Genomic DNA, 15,734 nt, shown 5'->3' on the forward strand with positions numbered 1-15,734 from the left:
TATTTTTACTACTACTGCAGATTAACATTATGCTTTCCTCTGCTAGATGTGATCCCATTTAATTAGATTCTGTCCTTGCAGACACACTTGACTCTCTTGAGGATAAGAAGGTTGTACACAGCCTGCTGAGGTCAAGTTCCCAGCAGTCAAAGAGTACATCAGTGGTGCTGGTGAAGTCAATGGAATTGCTTTTATGTGCTTTATGTTTGAGCACATGGTCATACCCTGCTTTTTTTTTTTTTTTTTCTTTTTTTTTTAAACTCTGTTCTTCTCTATTAAGGTCACATTGACTTTCATCCTGTTTGTGCTTTCAGTCTTTAGTTTTTACTGAGGACATTGTAGGCTGAACAGGAATTCCACTTTTTTCTTCTTTTTTCTTCTCTATCAAGTACTTTGTGGAATACATCTTATTCCATTCAGATACATCTTAGTTCATTCAGATACAGAACAATTCAGATTAAAAGTTACTTCTGTTTCCAGCAGCCACTGGCAGAGGCCTGAAAAGTTTTGTGCAACCACCACCATCACACCTACAAACACCTGAACTGTGGCAAACTCCCAGGGAGCCAGTGTGGCATTCCACTCCACTCTGCATTGATTCATCTCTGAGTTAGGACACTTTCCTCTTTTCCTCTCTGAGCCAAGAATAGTTCCAGGAGCAGAAGACAGTTTGAGTCTGGATCAACTGCTGAATTTTTCAGCTTGTATTTTTATCTCTTCCATATGATGCTGATGCTGGAGAGGAGCCTAAGTTGAACATTCCTGCCTTTTTTCCCTGGGTCGTCTGCTGCACATAAAACATCAGGTCTGTGGGGTTGTTGTGGAAACTCTGAAAAGCACTTTCTCTTTTGCCTTTCTCCCTTGCCTCCTTTGCCTCTGGCTGAAATGAAGAGCAGCCCTCACTGCAGAACTCAGCTACAACATGGAAGCAACATGCAGTAATTATAACATGCACCAGTCCCACATGGTGTACATAATCACACCTGGTATTTTGGAACTCTAATTAAGTCTTGGGAAAATGCTCCACTCATTTACATCACCAGACTGAACTGTGTTAAAATAGTACTATATTGGAACAATGTTTTCCAAAATAGTTGATTTAAAATAGGCCTGACCTGAAAGGATCTACAAAATTCTCTTCTCAAAGTTTGTAATGCTGCAATAAATCAAAAATGACACGTGGATATCAAAATACTAAAAAGTTAGTCTTGTCATAAATGTCAATAATGTATATATGTATTAGATTTCTTGTCATAAGTGTAGCTTAATAATGCATATATATTAGATTATTTGACTAATTATCTCAATATATTTATGTGTTTAATGTGCTATTTATTTACTATCAAAAGTGACAATATCTAGATACAGTTATAACCTTAGTGGTTAAACTGAAATTCGATTAGTTTTGAAACAACAGAATCATGCAATCATATCAAAAGATGCATCAAATGTACAGAAACAATTGTCTTTCTTTGAATAGTTTAGCTATCACTAATAGTTTAGCTATTTTTAGCTAATTATTTGATGGAACAAAAGATAGTTTCCTGACGAAGTGGACAAAAATCAAAAAGCTGTGAGTAACTCGAGTGTATTGCCTTTCATCTTCATCTCCACTCACCCACTTGGACAAATGGGGCTCGTAGTTACTTATTTCCTCTTTAGCACATTTGCCCAAGGCAACAAACTAAAGAAATTACAGGTAAGAGTTTATCAAATGCTTTCAGGCAGTTAACTCCCACTCTCCTGTCACTCAGCATCATTTTATTAACAGAACCTTGACCCAGGTGTGCCATGAGCTTGGAAGTTCAGTAGGTGGGATGCAGCTGTCGCATGAAAGATGGATGATGTGCATTTTATGTTTTCAGTGCATGTTAGTGTACCTCAGAGTGGGCGTGCTAATAAAAGATGACATCTTACCAGCGATATTGCAGGAGCCTTGGGAAAAGGACTAGAACACTTCCAGCATGTGATAGGAATGGACAGGAGGAGAGACTTCATAGTTAATGTACAGGGGCTGTAAGTTTGTATTTGAATTTCCAGCAGTGGAAAGGTGCATGGCACAGGGTTTATCAAAATCAGCGGGACCACGTATAGTGAACAGTTTGCTACACAAGCAAGCTTTGAAAAGAATAATGATGGCTGAAAGAAATTTTTATTAAATAGAAATAATTTATAAACACATTTTAGATTATTATATTGCTCTATTATCAGTGTAATAAATAAATTTTGTTTAATAGCTACGGATATTACGTGTTTAAAAAGGTACTTTCATGTACATGACGAATAAATATTTTCTTAACATGTAAAACTGTCCACAATGTTCTGTTGCTTCCTGCTTTTATGAGGTAGAAATTGAGGAGATAATCTGAATATAGATCTGCATTTTAAATTTTTATTAGTAAAATTGATATTTAAATTATGAAAATTTGAATTATTTAAGAACTTTTAAGTCATCTCAATTTCATGTTTACCTTTTTCGCTGTATTCAAGGAAAAAATGAACAGTGTAAAAACCAAAGAACTGGTTTCCACTGTAAACAATGAAAAGAGCTGCTTACTGCCATTTTCACACAAATTTTCTTCTTGTTAAACATCACACCTTTTCTCACAAAAGTGCCCAGTTTTGCTGCTCATGGTTCAACGTCCACAAACACAGGCCCTGACCCTGTACCATGCTGTGGTTGTGAAGGTGGCACTAATTAGCCCTTCCCTCTTTGACACCGAATTTTTCAAATGTTTTTAAGACTTTCAAGACTTGGAACAGCCAACTTCCATTCCCATCCTCTCTATTTCTCCAGCAACTGATATTTTGATCCTTGCTTTAAAATCTGCATCTCCAACCCACTCTCTTGGTGTGCCATGGCACCCACACCACAGTGACCCCCAGGGCACATCCAGTGGCCCCAAACTGCCTCCTGCAGGGCCCCAGATCTGCTCAGCTTCGCTCTGCATGGGCTCAGCCCAGGATTTGCTGTGCCACTGCCTTGATTTTGGTCAGGATGGTTCATGGCAGTGGAAATGCTGCACGTAGCAGCCTTAATGCTGGTTCAGTGGGATGATCCAGCAGTTTGGATAGAGGCTCTAGCTCTTCTTTGGTACATTTATTAATTTCTATAGCATAGTATTCACTCTCATATTAATTTACATTTTCTATTATATCTCCAATGGGAACTCTCTAACCAGTCATTACTTTATCCATATGTTAAATGTTCATTTTGCAGCTATTAGTATTCTATCTAGGCTATATATCCCTTAAATACTAATTTTGGATACTGCTTAGTTTTCCTGTCTTACTCTGCAGAATGCCACCATTCTGAATTTAGTTCACTAGACCTTGGATGGACCAAATACACACAAATCATTAGATCAACATCAATTTTCTGTTGGTGCTATTTTCACACCCATTTTTTCAACAGAACTTTTTTAAGCACTTCTGAGCATTCCTTTAGTCCTCAATGTATACCAGCTCACTACAGTGTTCTCAGAAAATAATCTCCCAGTTTGCAGCATGATTGGTTTTCATCCAAGTACTGAAATGCAACTTTTATGTGAATTTTCCCACCATGTATGATAATGCTGATTGTTTCTCTGCCTTCAGGCCTCCAGAATCAACAAGTGTAAAAAGACAGATCACGCTCGTATCAATCAGTGGCACAATTTATTGCTTCTTCAGTGGGATCAATTGTATCACCAGCACCTGAAGAAAAAAAATGTAAAATGCAGTAAGAATTTTCCTACTGGAATTGTAACATTTTGACACTTCTATTTTTATGTTGAAGACCAGCTTTATTCCTGTCTTTTATCTTATCTTTCATTTTGGTGCTGGTGTAAACATCAGGCTTAATTTTCTTTCCCCTTTTATATATGCGTTAGATATGCCTTTTATATATGCTTTATATATGCACATACTTGCTTTAGATATTTTCCAAAATCATGGCTGTTGTAGCTGCTTTTACAAATGAAACTGCAGAATGCATGCAGATGGCCTCTATATGAAGAGAGCTAAGTTTTCTCTTTCTCCCCTTCTGGTCCAATAAACATTAATTTATAAAATGTGGAACAGATCCCACAGGACACCAGAATATTCAGTAGCCTGGTAAATATTCAATGATCTAGGATATGCATTCAAATATTTGCTCCACATAATAGATGTAGAAAGAAGAAAATAAAAATTTACCTGTTGGTTTCTCTCTTATTTTTCTTATCAAGATGAGAAAATTATGCTTGGACTACCAAGGCACATCACCTGGGCAAAGTAAAGAAATCAGGTAAAGATAGCAACAACCCTTCAATAGGTGGTCTAATATGAATGCTCAAGTATGTTCTGTAAAGAGGACTCAGTCTGATTTATTAAAAAGTAAACTGGGTTCTTCCCTGCATAAGCAAGTGGGATAAGATTAATGAATTCACTGTAAGGAATTGTACCAAGATGAATGGTTATAGTAGAGGTGCTAACATTTGTGTTTAGCAAATACTATGAGAAAAGAAGTGAAATGTTGCTACTGAAATGTTGCTAAGTTGTATTTCACCTTTCTTTGACCCATGTAAAGCACAAGAGTGTGTCACAAGAGAAAATCCAGTCCTTGACCAGGGGCTGCACACAAGACATTCTCTGTACAATTTACCTGGAATTCCATTTTCCATATGAACAGATGTAGACTCTGTGTTTGACTTCAATTGGACACCTCTGTACCCCTGTGAACTGTTCTGTCTTGGTGAAGCTGTGTCAAATAAGCACAGCGAGGCTGTGATGTGTCCTTTGTCACACCAGCCCCTCATCACTCCTGCTCTAAGTCAAGCACCTGCTATGCTCCAGGGCTAAATCCATTCACCTGCATGGGGAAGGGACTTTCCCTCCGTGGGGCACAAGTGAAGCTAAGAGAATTAGTAAGTTGTAGGGAAGCTTTTGTATTTCTTTATTTAGTCCATGGAAGTTGGTGTGAAGGAGAAAATTAGTCTTGTTACAGAGAAGGTTGAGTGACACAGGGGCCAAGGTGCCTTCCTTGACCCTTGGACCCAGGTGGACCTCAGCCTCTGCTGCAGCCAGCGGTGATTTTCGCAATAGGTGGGACCAGGGGCTGGGGGCGTGGTGTAGGAACCCCAGGAGTCACAGAAACTCAGAATCAAATAGGTTGGAAACCACCTTCGAGATCATAGACTTCAACCTTTGAGTGAACACCAGATTGTCAACCACAATATGGGCACTGAGTGATATGTCCAGCCTTTTCCTAAACACCTCCAGGGATGGTAACTCCACCGCCTCTCTGGGAAGCCCATTCCAATGTCTAATCACCCTTTCTGTGAAGAAATTCCTCCCAATGTCCAACCTGAACTTCCCTGGCCCAGCTAAAGACTGTGTCCTCATGCTGGTGTTATGTGTAGTAAACATAATTCGTGCTATTCCTTCTATGAAATATGTAATATTGGATACTTATCAGATTATGCTCATTTGTATTAGAAGCCCCCCCACCCTCGCAGGCGAAACCTGGTGTATGTTGAAACCTGATGTACCAGTAAAAGGATGTGGCTTGGCCAGGAGATGGGCCATGTCTGGAGGGATACCCGAGATGGTTATCATGGAAATCCTCGGGCAAATACATGTGAATGCAACGTTCCTGTCAATTTCATCAAGGGATTCAACAACTCCGGACACTGAATTGTTCTTCCTCATCACCAAAAAAGAAAATCTTATTAACCTATGGACTCTGAATGGAAGAAAAGACTGACTGCTGAAATCTTGGCCTCAGGTGGAATTTTCCCTATAAAAACCGCTTGTGCCAGGATGGAGGTGTGTGGGCGTAGGGGAAAACCTCTGCTGAGGCTGACTCCTTGTCGCACACCCAGGGTCGATCCCCGGGCTCGGCACTGTTTTTTCCGTGGCTGCCTAGATAGAATTTGACCGCTAATAAAACTATTTTTATTTTTAATTTGGCTGAATAAATTTCCATTTTTAACACTGGTTACATGGGACCACATAGCTGCAGCCTCCTTTCAGGGAGTTCTATAGATTGATTAAGCCCATCTATGAGCTTCCTTTTATCCAGGCTGACCATCTCCATCACCCTCAGCTGCTCCTCACAGCACTTGCGCTCCAGACCCTAAACCATTCTCGGGACACACCAGCTGAGCCCCGCTCCCGGAACCATCAGCCCGGCAGCTCCAGCCGCTGTTTTTACGCCGCTCGGGGCAGTTCCCCGCGTCCCGGGAGCTCCGGGGCCGCCCGGGTGAGCCCGGCCCGGCTCGGGCCCGGCCCCGGCGCTGTCGCCCGGCAACAGCCCCGCCGCCCCGGGCACAGCCCGGCACCGCCGCAACCCGGAAGCAGAGGGGCGGAGGAGGCGGGCGGGGGGCGGTGGCGGGGCGGGACGGGACAGGGCTGTCCGCCCGCTCCTTCCCTCCCTCTCGCCCCGCGGGGGCTCCGAGCGCCGAGCAGAGCGCACGCAGTGTCGCACCCAAGCACCGGCCACGCCGTGTCCCCGCACAACACGCTCCCCCCAAATCCTGCCGAGCCGGCGCCGCCGCGCTCAGGCTCCTCCCGGTCGGTGCGGGAGGAGGAGGCGGGCGCTGAGCGGCGGCTGCCGGAGCCAACGGGCGGCGCGGAGCGGGGCGGGCGCTGCGGGGGTGTCGGGGCAGAGCGAGGCGTGACCCGCTGACGGGCACCGTGCGGCGGGCGCGGAGCCGGACCCGGCGGGATCGGCGGCACCAGCGGCGGCGCGGGGCGTCGGTATCGCTCGGCTCTGGCTCTGGCTCTGGCACTGGCACGGCGTCTCCTCCACCCCCTCGTGAGCCTGGGGAACCTGCAGCTCAAAGCCGCCGCCAGCCACACCACCATGTACCCCGGCAACAAGCGGAAAAAGCTGTGGCGGGAGGAGAAAGGTATTCTCGCCCTTCCCGGTGGCCGGGCCCGCTTCTCTCGGGTTTAACCCCGCGTTGAGCCGGGATGGAGCGAGGGAAGCGCCGGGGGGTGGTCGCGGTGCTCTCAGAGCCGCCGCCTCACCCAGGGGGTGTCCGGCAGCGCTTCCCGCGGTGAAGGGACGCGGTGGGGAAGGGGGAACTCCGCGTTCCCCTCGCTTGTTCTGGGCTCTCCCGGCTGAAAAGCCCATGGCAGCCCGGCCGGGCGGGAATTGGGCATGGTTCCCCCGCACCTCGTACCCGCGAGCGGTGCAGCCCCAGGGTGGAGGGAAGCCGGCGATAAACAACCCCTCTCCGCAGGGCTTTCCGCCCCCAAGTCACCTTGTGCGAGCGGTTCAGGCCGGAAAGTTGGGCACATGCTCTCAAAACGTGCTTTTTCTCCTCTCAATGCGTTTGTTTTCTGATAGGAAGCGTGGTTTATTTGGCTCATCGGTGTAATCAGTTTGGATTCTAGTGTCGTTCAGCCGGGGTGAAATGTTGAGCACCCCTACGTCCCATCTTTTGAACTATTTATGCATTTCTGTTTTTATCTTTTTATGTATTTTAAGGACTCCAACATGTGTATTCTCAGTTTATAAAGCCCCTAAGCCAAACTCCAGAGCATGAAAATTGTGGGCCAAGCATTTGATGCGTTATTTTGTTTGTACTTTATATTGATCCCGGGGAGACCAATATAAAAATAAGAAAAAAATTCAGAGTGGAAGTACAACATTTACATCTGTGAGGAGGAAAGCTTCTTGCCTGGTGTGTTCCAAATAATGTAGTAATAGATGAGGAGAGGAAGAAATACCTATCAGGAGGTTATTTTTAAGTTCTCTTTTTTTTCTTCCATCACCCTTGTGACTCTAAGTATGTTTCAAGCTAAGAAGGCAGAAGACCAGCTCCATGAAGAGGATTCAGGTGCACATTTCTAAGGAAAAATTGTTAAAACAGAAATGAACTTATTTTTCTGTAGGGTAGTTGCTCCTGTCAAACTTCTCTCAAATGAAGTGAGTCTTTTTCTTTCAAACTGTCTTACAAGCCATGTTTCTGTAGTAAAGGTGAGGCAACAAATTTCTACCTGACAAAACTTTCTGTTTTCAATGAAGAAAGTTAAATTGTCTCAAGCATTGTTTATGTGTGATTTTTTCTTAATGATGTATGTTTCATCTTTGAAAAAATGAAAGAGGCAGATGGGGAAAGTTACTTGTAGGCTCTAGTGGTTGTTATTATTACTCTCACTTGTCTCTTTCAGCTCTGTTACTGTCTATGTGAATTCACAGCTTGACAAGTGAATTCAAACCATTAATAAGGAGGGCAGAGTGGAGGGTCTGGAAACTGGAGCTACTGACACACTTTTGTTGTCTCAGCATGTTATGAGGATGGTGGTCTCCCTCAGCGTGGTGATGTTACTGAATGAATATCAGTGCTGCTGAAGTTTTTCCATCCAGGATGCATTTTTGAGTGCTAGCTTGCCATAACTCCCTGTCTTTTTGCCCAGTGAGAACGAAGAGTATTTGCCAGTCTTCTGCTCCAATCAGTGTTGCAGCACCATGCTGATGTTGGCCCGGAGTACTTTGAGTGAGGAGGGGAGAAAAAGCTTCTCTCTTCATTGCTGGCATTGCCCTTCAAGTTTTAGCTTTGTAAGACTGCTCTTATCAAGTACCTCGTTTAATAGAGAAGAAAACTACAGAAGCCAAACTTCCTTCTTACCCAGTCAGTACTTTGGAAATCAAATCTTGTCAGGTCTGCCTTCACCTTTCACAAGCACCCCTGAATCCCTGCAAAGCTGGTTCTCACTGGCTCTGTTCTTCCCATGAAGCTCTGAGTGCAGTTGCTCTCAGCCTTTTATATTCTGAAGCACTTCTTAAAATGAAAAAAACACTGATTGCTAAATATTGAGTTCAAACCCACTGACAATACGCTTGCTTTTCTTAATTACTTTCTTGGTAATTAAGGGTTGGTCCACATCCTCTCAGGGGAGATCTTCCTTGAGGACAGCTGAAACGGAGTAGGAGCAGGAGTGGAGGTGATTTCAGAGCCTTAGACACAGGACTGGGCTGCCTGCAAACTTCCCAAGCTTCTGCCACAGGCAGAAAACTCTGCTTGCAGTGAAAGCTGTTGGGAACATCCTCTGGGAGGTTTGTAAGACTCTGTTTCAGTTCTTGCTTCTGACTCACAAGAGGAAACTTGTAAAACCTTCCTGGTAGAGAAGAACTTGTGTTTTGAAGGCACAGGACTGCCTCTTCAGCAAAAGACACCTATACTAGGTGTTTGTCAGTCCCTCAAAACTGACATGCTCTCTCAGGTCTGCCCACCTGTAGGACTTCCAGTGTGCATTTCGCATACTTGGAGTTTTGGGTAATGGAGGTGGGTACACAGCTGTTGTGCAGAATTGTGACCCTCGTTAATCAGTTCTAATGGCAGGTCTAAATATCCCACTGAGATACCAGGCTGAATAAGGAGAGAGAAATGTTTTTGTCAACCCAAGAAATTGTTAATACTGTGTAAAAAATACCAAAATAAACTTACTTTGTTAAGGAAGGCTGTGCTGAAAACTTGCCTTATTAGACTGTGCTGTCTGCAGCCTACATAATTAGGAAACTCTATTTTGAAAAAAACACAAAAGAACCTCAAACCAGACCCCAGTGATTTTCTTACTTGGTTTAAGATTTGATCTGAGAAGCAGTTTCCGTGTTCACCCTTTGCTGCTTCAAATTGAGATGAAAATGTTTTTTTTTTTATGTCTGTGTAGTCCTTTATGTAAAATGCAAATAACACAGGTCTAACATTTCCCCACACCCCTAAAAGTTCTTCAGTAATTGGAAAGCATTTATTACTGATAAACATGTCAAGAAAAACTGTTGATGTGGTTAAAGCAGCACAGTTAAAACAGACTGAGAAGTTTGAGTAGAGTATGGGTGTCATGATGTTCTCTACTGGTATTTTTCTTTTCCCCTCTTCTTTTGGGAGGGAAAAAGCTCTTCATCTTGTGCTGAGCTAATACTAAGCATTGATGAGGTAGGGAGGGAAAAGAGTATGTGACTGCAGAAATGAGCTAAAGTGCTGGGGTTGCTTGCAGTTTTGGGTCATTGTGATGGCTTTTTTTTTTTTTTTTTTTTACTGTAAAAGTCCATTTATAGCAGGGTCAGAAGAAGAGTGAAGTTAGCAGTTGCTGTCATGGTGTTTGAGGCTTTAGTGAGGTAACTACGTGTGTCCTGTTAATATTCGCATGAAAATCTCTAAAGCTAAACTTGCCTTTTTTACCACCCCAGACACCCAGCAATTGACAAGCATTTGCTGTAGCTCTGATCTCTTTTGTGGTGTAGTAGCATTTTGTTAATTTCCCACCAGGCTCCCTTTACTTGAACTTTTGTGGGTTTTTTTTTAATTCTGGTTTACAAATTCAAAACCTGCAGAACAGACTTTCATACATGAAAACTCCCTATAAAACAACAATTCCCTACTAAAATTGCTGTTGTAAAATTGTACAGATGCACCATAGTTAGATCCTGTTGTAACTCACTGCATCACTCGTGCTTGGTCCTCTCAAGTGGCATTTCATTCATCAAGGGCAGTGCATTGGTCACTGTGTCACTCATATGCAGCAATGTATGAAAGCTTGCCAAACTTTTCTTATTTCTCTTTCCCCTAAACAGAGCGTTTGCTGAAGATGACCTTGGAAGAAAGACGCAAAGAGTACTTGGGGGATTATGTTGCATTAAAAACTATTCCAACATGGATGGAAGACTTAAAAAGTAAGAGTGAAAGTGATGGTAAGTGAAGCGGGGGAGTCTTTGAAACATAGACCACTCTGTTTTCTCAATCTGAAGTTACTTCTAGGAAGGCCAAGACTTAGAACCCATGTTGTTTTGAACAGTGTTAGCCTAAAATTGGGATGAGGACGAAAAAAACAAGATTTCTTAAATTTCTGGACACCTCACTGGTGTCCCAGAGCTCTCTTGGTATTCCCAGATGGAGTTGCTAACCCTTAAGTGTGTGAAATAGATCTCACCAGGAGTCTTGCTTTCCAGATACTCCAGCAGTCAGCTATGCCTAAACTTACTGAGCATAATGATAGGGGGAATCTGGGCAAAACAATGCTGCAGGTGACCCAAAAGCAGAGGCTAAGTGTGCAAGTTGTGCTATTTCCTAAGAATCCAGAAACTGGAGAAGATGGGGCCAGCCTTACCTACATGTCCTGCCTGCTTTCTTGGGCTGAGGAGCTGATGTTCCTCTGGCCAGGATGAACTCCAGTTTCCTTAGTGTGTCCACCCTTATCATGGTTGTGATCACCAGCAGAGTTTTCTAAATACTTGCAGTGAGAACTAACCAAAAATGTGAATCCTATTTGCTTTGTTCTTTGTCTAGTTCCCTTTCATTAATGCAAGGGTATGGAGGAACAGGGGTGGCTTCTGAGCTAGTTTCTTTCTCCTTTTATTTATTTTTTTTTTTTTCTGTATACTGCTATCCTTCTTGGCTGAAGCCTGTGTTTTTTTTGAAGGAGTATCTAACTATGAGATCTGAAATGCTTCCTGCCTCTGCAGAAATAGGACTAATTTTCGGACCCTTTTGTTATCATTAAAGGCAAATACTGGCCTGGGTGGAGAGGTGTGTAGAATAACCTTGTGGCTGCAGGTGAACATAGTCTTCATGGTGATAGTCCAGGTGAAATGAGGCATGGAGCTGATCAGCTGTTTTTAAACTGGAAGGCGGTAACACTTATTTTAGCACAATCTGAAGGAGCTCACAGATTTTCAGATGTCCTTGTCAAAAGCAGCTATTACTATTGTCTATCCTAAAAGCGTCTGGAATAATTTTCAAAGTGAAAATATGTCAAGAGATTGCTGAGCTCTTCAGCCCTGCTGAGCAGCTGTATCACATCAGTACCCATAGATCTTTCTCCCATTTGAGTAGGTCATTTATATCTTGCAGCATCAGAAAGCCTGTCCATCTAGACAACAAAGGCTGCATAAAAATAAAAAAGAATGCCTGACTTCTTGCAAGGTGATCTTGGAGGTATGTGGGAATATACAGTATGTCATGTGGTTTAACTGGGAGACTCTTTATACCTCCTAGCCCAAACTATGTTTTTTTTTTTTCCAGCTACTCTCAGATTCTCTGTAAAGCACTGAAATTCACAGATGTTGCATAACTTGGGCTTCTGAAAGTGACAAGGTGTGGATTTATGTTGTGACTGCTGTTACACTTCACAGAAGCAAAATATCAGTATCTAATATGTGGGTATTGAATCATGGCAGTGGTGAATTTATTTCCTTGTAGCTGCTCTTGAATTCTTTTTGTTAGTACCCAATACACTGCAAAAAATGCTGGAAGGCAAAAGTTGTGCTGGAGCACAGCACTGCTGCATGAAGGTTTTGTTACACTATATGTTCAGGATAAAATATCCATAGTGACTCTTTTTCTTTGATGTATTTGTTGTAAGTAAGCCATGTGTAATAGTGAACTTCTGGAAGGTTGGGCTGCTGAAATGCTTCCACATTCCAACTGATTAGGACAATTAAAAGAAATATGTGTATTAATGTGACTCTTACTGCTTCTGTTTCAAACTTTATTCCTCTTAAATGTTGACCCCATTCTGAAGGTATCAAGTGTGTCTAAAAGCTGTCTTTTTGAGCTTAATTACAGAAAAACTAGAATTTAAATCTTACTGCTGATGAGAACTTTTGTGCTGTTTGATGGGACATAGAGAGGGCAACAGGTACAGCCTGAGTGAGATTCTGGAGAGAACAAGTGAAGCTCCAGGTGTGATGGAATTGGTGATGATCTGACAATGCCGTGTTCAAGTTTTGGTATTTCCTTCAAGTGAAAGGTGACTGCTTGCACTAACAAATGGAAGGGGTCTGAAGGGGAGTGGTGGTGAAAATAAAATCTTCTGTGTATTTGTCAAGCCAAAACATCACCTGATGGGGAATTTGGAAAAAATTCTTTACAATTCACTCCCAACAGTGAGTTGGATGTTGAATTTTACGACAGTAGAAAAAATGACAGATTGATTGGTAAAGCATAGAGTGGCTGTTCAGGAAGAGTGATGAGGAGAAATCAAGAAAACAACCAAGAACAAATCAAGTGAAGCAGGCACAATCAATCAGCTGCTGGAGTAAGAAGCTGTAGGAGAAGGGCAGAGCATCTGAGCTGGCAGCCATTCACAAACACACTCAGTACTCAACTGGAGATTATGGGTGTTCAATACTGTACAAGTTTTTGTATTGGCTATTAGGAAAAATTAAGTGTACAATGTAAAACTTTCACAGAGCCCATTTCTAAATGTGAATGGCTCACTGCAAGGTGTTGGGGAATTCCAGTTAGGCATACTTTTTTGTTACATGGAAGTCTAATGGCAGATTATTAAAAAGTCTGCATGTGAAATTATGCAAACTGAAATGACCTAAGAGGTTAATTTTGGGAAGGAAGCAATCTCACTGCTGGGATACTTCATGGGTGCTCTTTATTGGCAAATTGGAAGAACATACTTTAGTTTGTGGAAGAAAGTTTTTCCCTACCGCTCTTCTACCCTTTGATAGAAGTTGTGTTCAGAACTAAATTCTGAAGAAAACCAGCAAAGCTTGGAAGAAGTTCAGTGTTTTGGTGAGGATGGAAGTCTTTGTAACAGAGCAACATGAGGGATGCACATCTATGTAAAGGCTCCTGAGGAGTAAAGTTACTGAATACTGAATGGCAGCTGGCAAGGGCTTTCTCTCTTTGTTGGCAGCAAAGCTATTAAAAATATTTGGAAGTTCAAAGAGGCAGTATCTTTTAAAATGCTCTGTTGTGAGTAAAAAAAAAACCAAAAAACCAAACCAAACAACTACATTTTTTGTGTGTCTCCTCAAATGGACACGACTAGCCATAAGAAATTAGGTTGGTGTATGTTGGCTTGGAATTTGGTCAGTTTGTGTTAAGTCTTCGTTTTAGGAAAACGGTGGCACAAAGTGGAATGCAAAGACTAAGCTTGGTGCCCACTTTTCTGCACTAAGAGAAGCAATCTGATGGGTATAGTAATTTCCAGAAGGGCTATGCTGTCAACACCCCTGATTTTTGGTGTGCTGCTTGCCAGGCTGCACCAGAGGATCTCTGAGATCAAGTGTTTCAGCAGTGGAAGGAAAAGGGACAGTTAGTGACAAATGGCCCTCCTTAATGTCAAGAGGGGATGGTAGGAAGACAAAACTTTGGTTCTTGAAGTAGTCCAGTAAATATAAGCTTTCTCTGCTTTAAGTATTTATTAAGGAAATGAGGAGTTGTCCACTTTGGAAACAAAGAATGAGCTTGCTGTAGAGGGCTGGATAGTGTGAATATCCTGTAATGTATCATTCTCTCCACTTTTTATCCTTCAGGCAGACCAAAAGCACATACATCTCATCTGTTTCCTCATGTACTTTGAAACAGAGTGTCTTCCTGACAACATGTGAATAATGAACTTGTTTTATGAAGTTCTGGAATTTATATCCCTTTGTTTCAATGCTATTTATTACATGCCACCTTCTTAGGCATTCATCTTGTACAGCAACAGGCACTAATGTTGCTCTGTGAATTAAAGGCCACCATGTAGACAACTAGAGTGTATTTTGAAGTTAAATACATATATTAGCTTTCTGTTGGGTACACACTAATTCCCAAAGATATCTTTATTCTGCAGTGGTGAATTTGAGAGATGACTTCTGAAAACTTTCCTGGAAAGCTTTTTTAAAAATTAGGGTCTTGGTAATTTTGTTGTCATTGAGTTTTGTGTGTCACTGGTAGAAAAACATTTTGTTGTATTAATTGGATAATTCAGAAAATGGAATAATTGATATTGTTTAACTCCAGGCAGCTGATAGTTCTGCTGACTCTCAGCCCCTGGAATTCATTGGTGTGACAGTGATGCCAAGAAAACAGCAAATTTAGGTGATGGTTTAAAGATCTTTACTAGTGGTAAGAACAGCTTTTCACAGGATGGAGTTAAAATGGAAGGACATGATAACTACGTTTATTTTTATTTAAGGTTAAACGACACAAAAGGTCTGCAGTCCTTTTAAACAGGTCTTGAAATATGTTTAGATGTTTTGGCAGTCTCTGAATCTTTTTAATCTGCTATTTTTTAAGAAAATGATATGGCTTAATCTATTCAAATTGATCTGAGGGTTTTACATATAATCATAAGGTTTGGATTTAATAAAAGCATTGTTGTACTATCAATGTGTAGCTTTCTAAATATTCACCGTGGGTTGACACAAGATTACAGAGACAAAGCACGTAGATGAGCCAGTCCAAATGCTGCATGGTGAAAAGAAAATGTGTAGTAAGACTGAGCTCTGAGTAGCATTTCTTGAGATGGGTAACTAGCACAAGTAACTCTCCAGTATCTCCATGCAGCCTTGCTTGATAGGAATATCTGTCCTGCAGGAACTAGGAGCCAAAGTGATTATTATTAAACAGACTTTGGAAAGTGACACCACTACTAAGCTGCAGTGAAATTCAGCCAGATATCTGCAATTAAGAAATGGCATCTCTCTAAACCATTCAATATTATCAGTGATTTATACAGAAAAGGAAATTATGTTCAACTACAACACTGAGATTGTTAGACCAGTTTGACAGTCACAAGATCTGTCGGTAAGAGCTGTGTGAAACCTATGTGTTTCAAGACCATTCCCCTACCAAATATCCAAGTCCATCAGCTTTCATTGTGATTTTTTTTTTTTTCTTACAATGACTGTAGCAACTGTCTTTATAACAGATTCTTAGCTGAGTGGAAAGGATGAAAATAAATTGAGACAGCTTAGTGTAATTTTTGTTATCTTGCAAAAAAAAAAAAGAAAAAGAGAAAAAAAAGCTTTTTCTGATGAA

At 41.9% G+C, this 15,734-nt stretch overlaps 1 protein-coding gene across 5 annotated transcripts in view; it reads left to right on the forward strand.

Annotated features, from left to right (window-relative positions):
* Window positions 1-6,593: 6,593 nt before the first annotated feature.
* MACROD2 (mono-ADP ribosylhydrolase 2) overlaps window positions 6,594-15,734 on the forward strand; it is an 825,711-nt gene continuing 816,570 nt past the window's right edge. For 2 of the 5 annotated variants that reach the window (XM_030269685.4, XM_030269687.4), the window contains exons 1-2: window positions 6,599-6,872; window positions 10,547-10,663. In XM_030269685.4, the coding sequence (XP_030125545.4) occupies window positions 6,827-6,872; window positions 10,547-10,663 (163 nt within the window). In that variant the 5' untranslated portion in view covers window positions 6,599-6,826. Of the gene's footprint in view, window positions 6,873-10,546; window positions 10,664-15,734 lie in introns of all 5 variants that reach the window. The other 3 variants (XM_030269683.4, XM_030269684.4, XM_030269686.4) reach the window with 2 other exon arrangements.

The sequence above is a fragment of the Taeniopygia guttata genome, chromosome 3 (genome assembly GCF_048771995.1).
Source record: "Taeniopygia guttata chromosome 3, bTaeGut7.mat, whole genome shotgun sequence".
NCBI classification, from domain to species: domain Eukaryota; kingdom Metazoa; phylum Chordata; class Aves; order Passeriformes; family Estrildidae; genus Taeniopygia; species Taeniopygia guttata.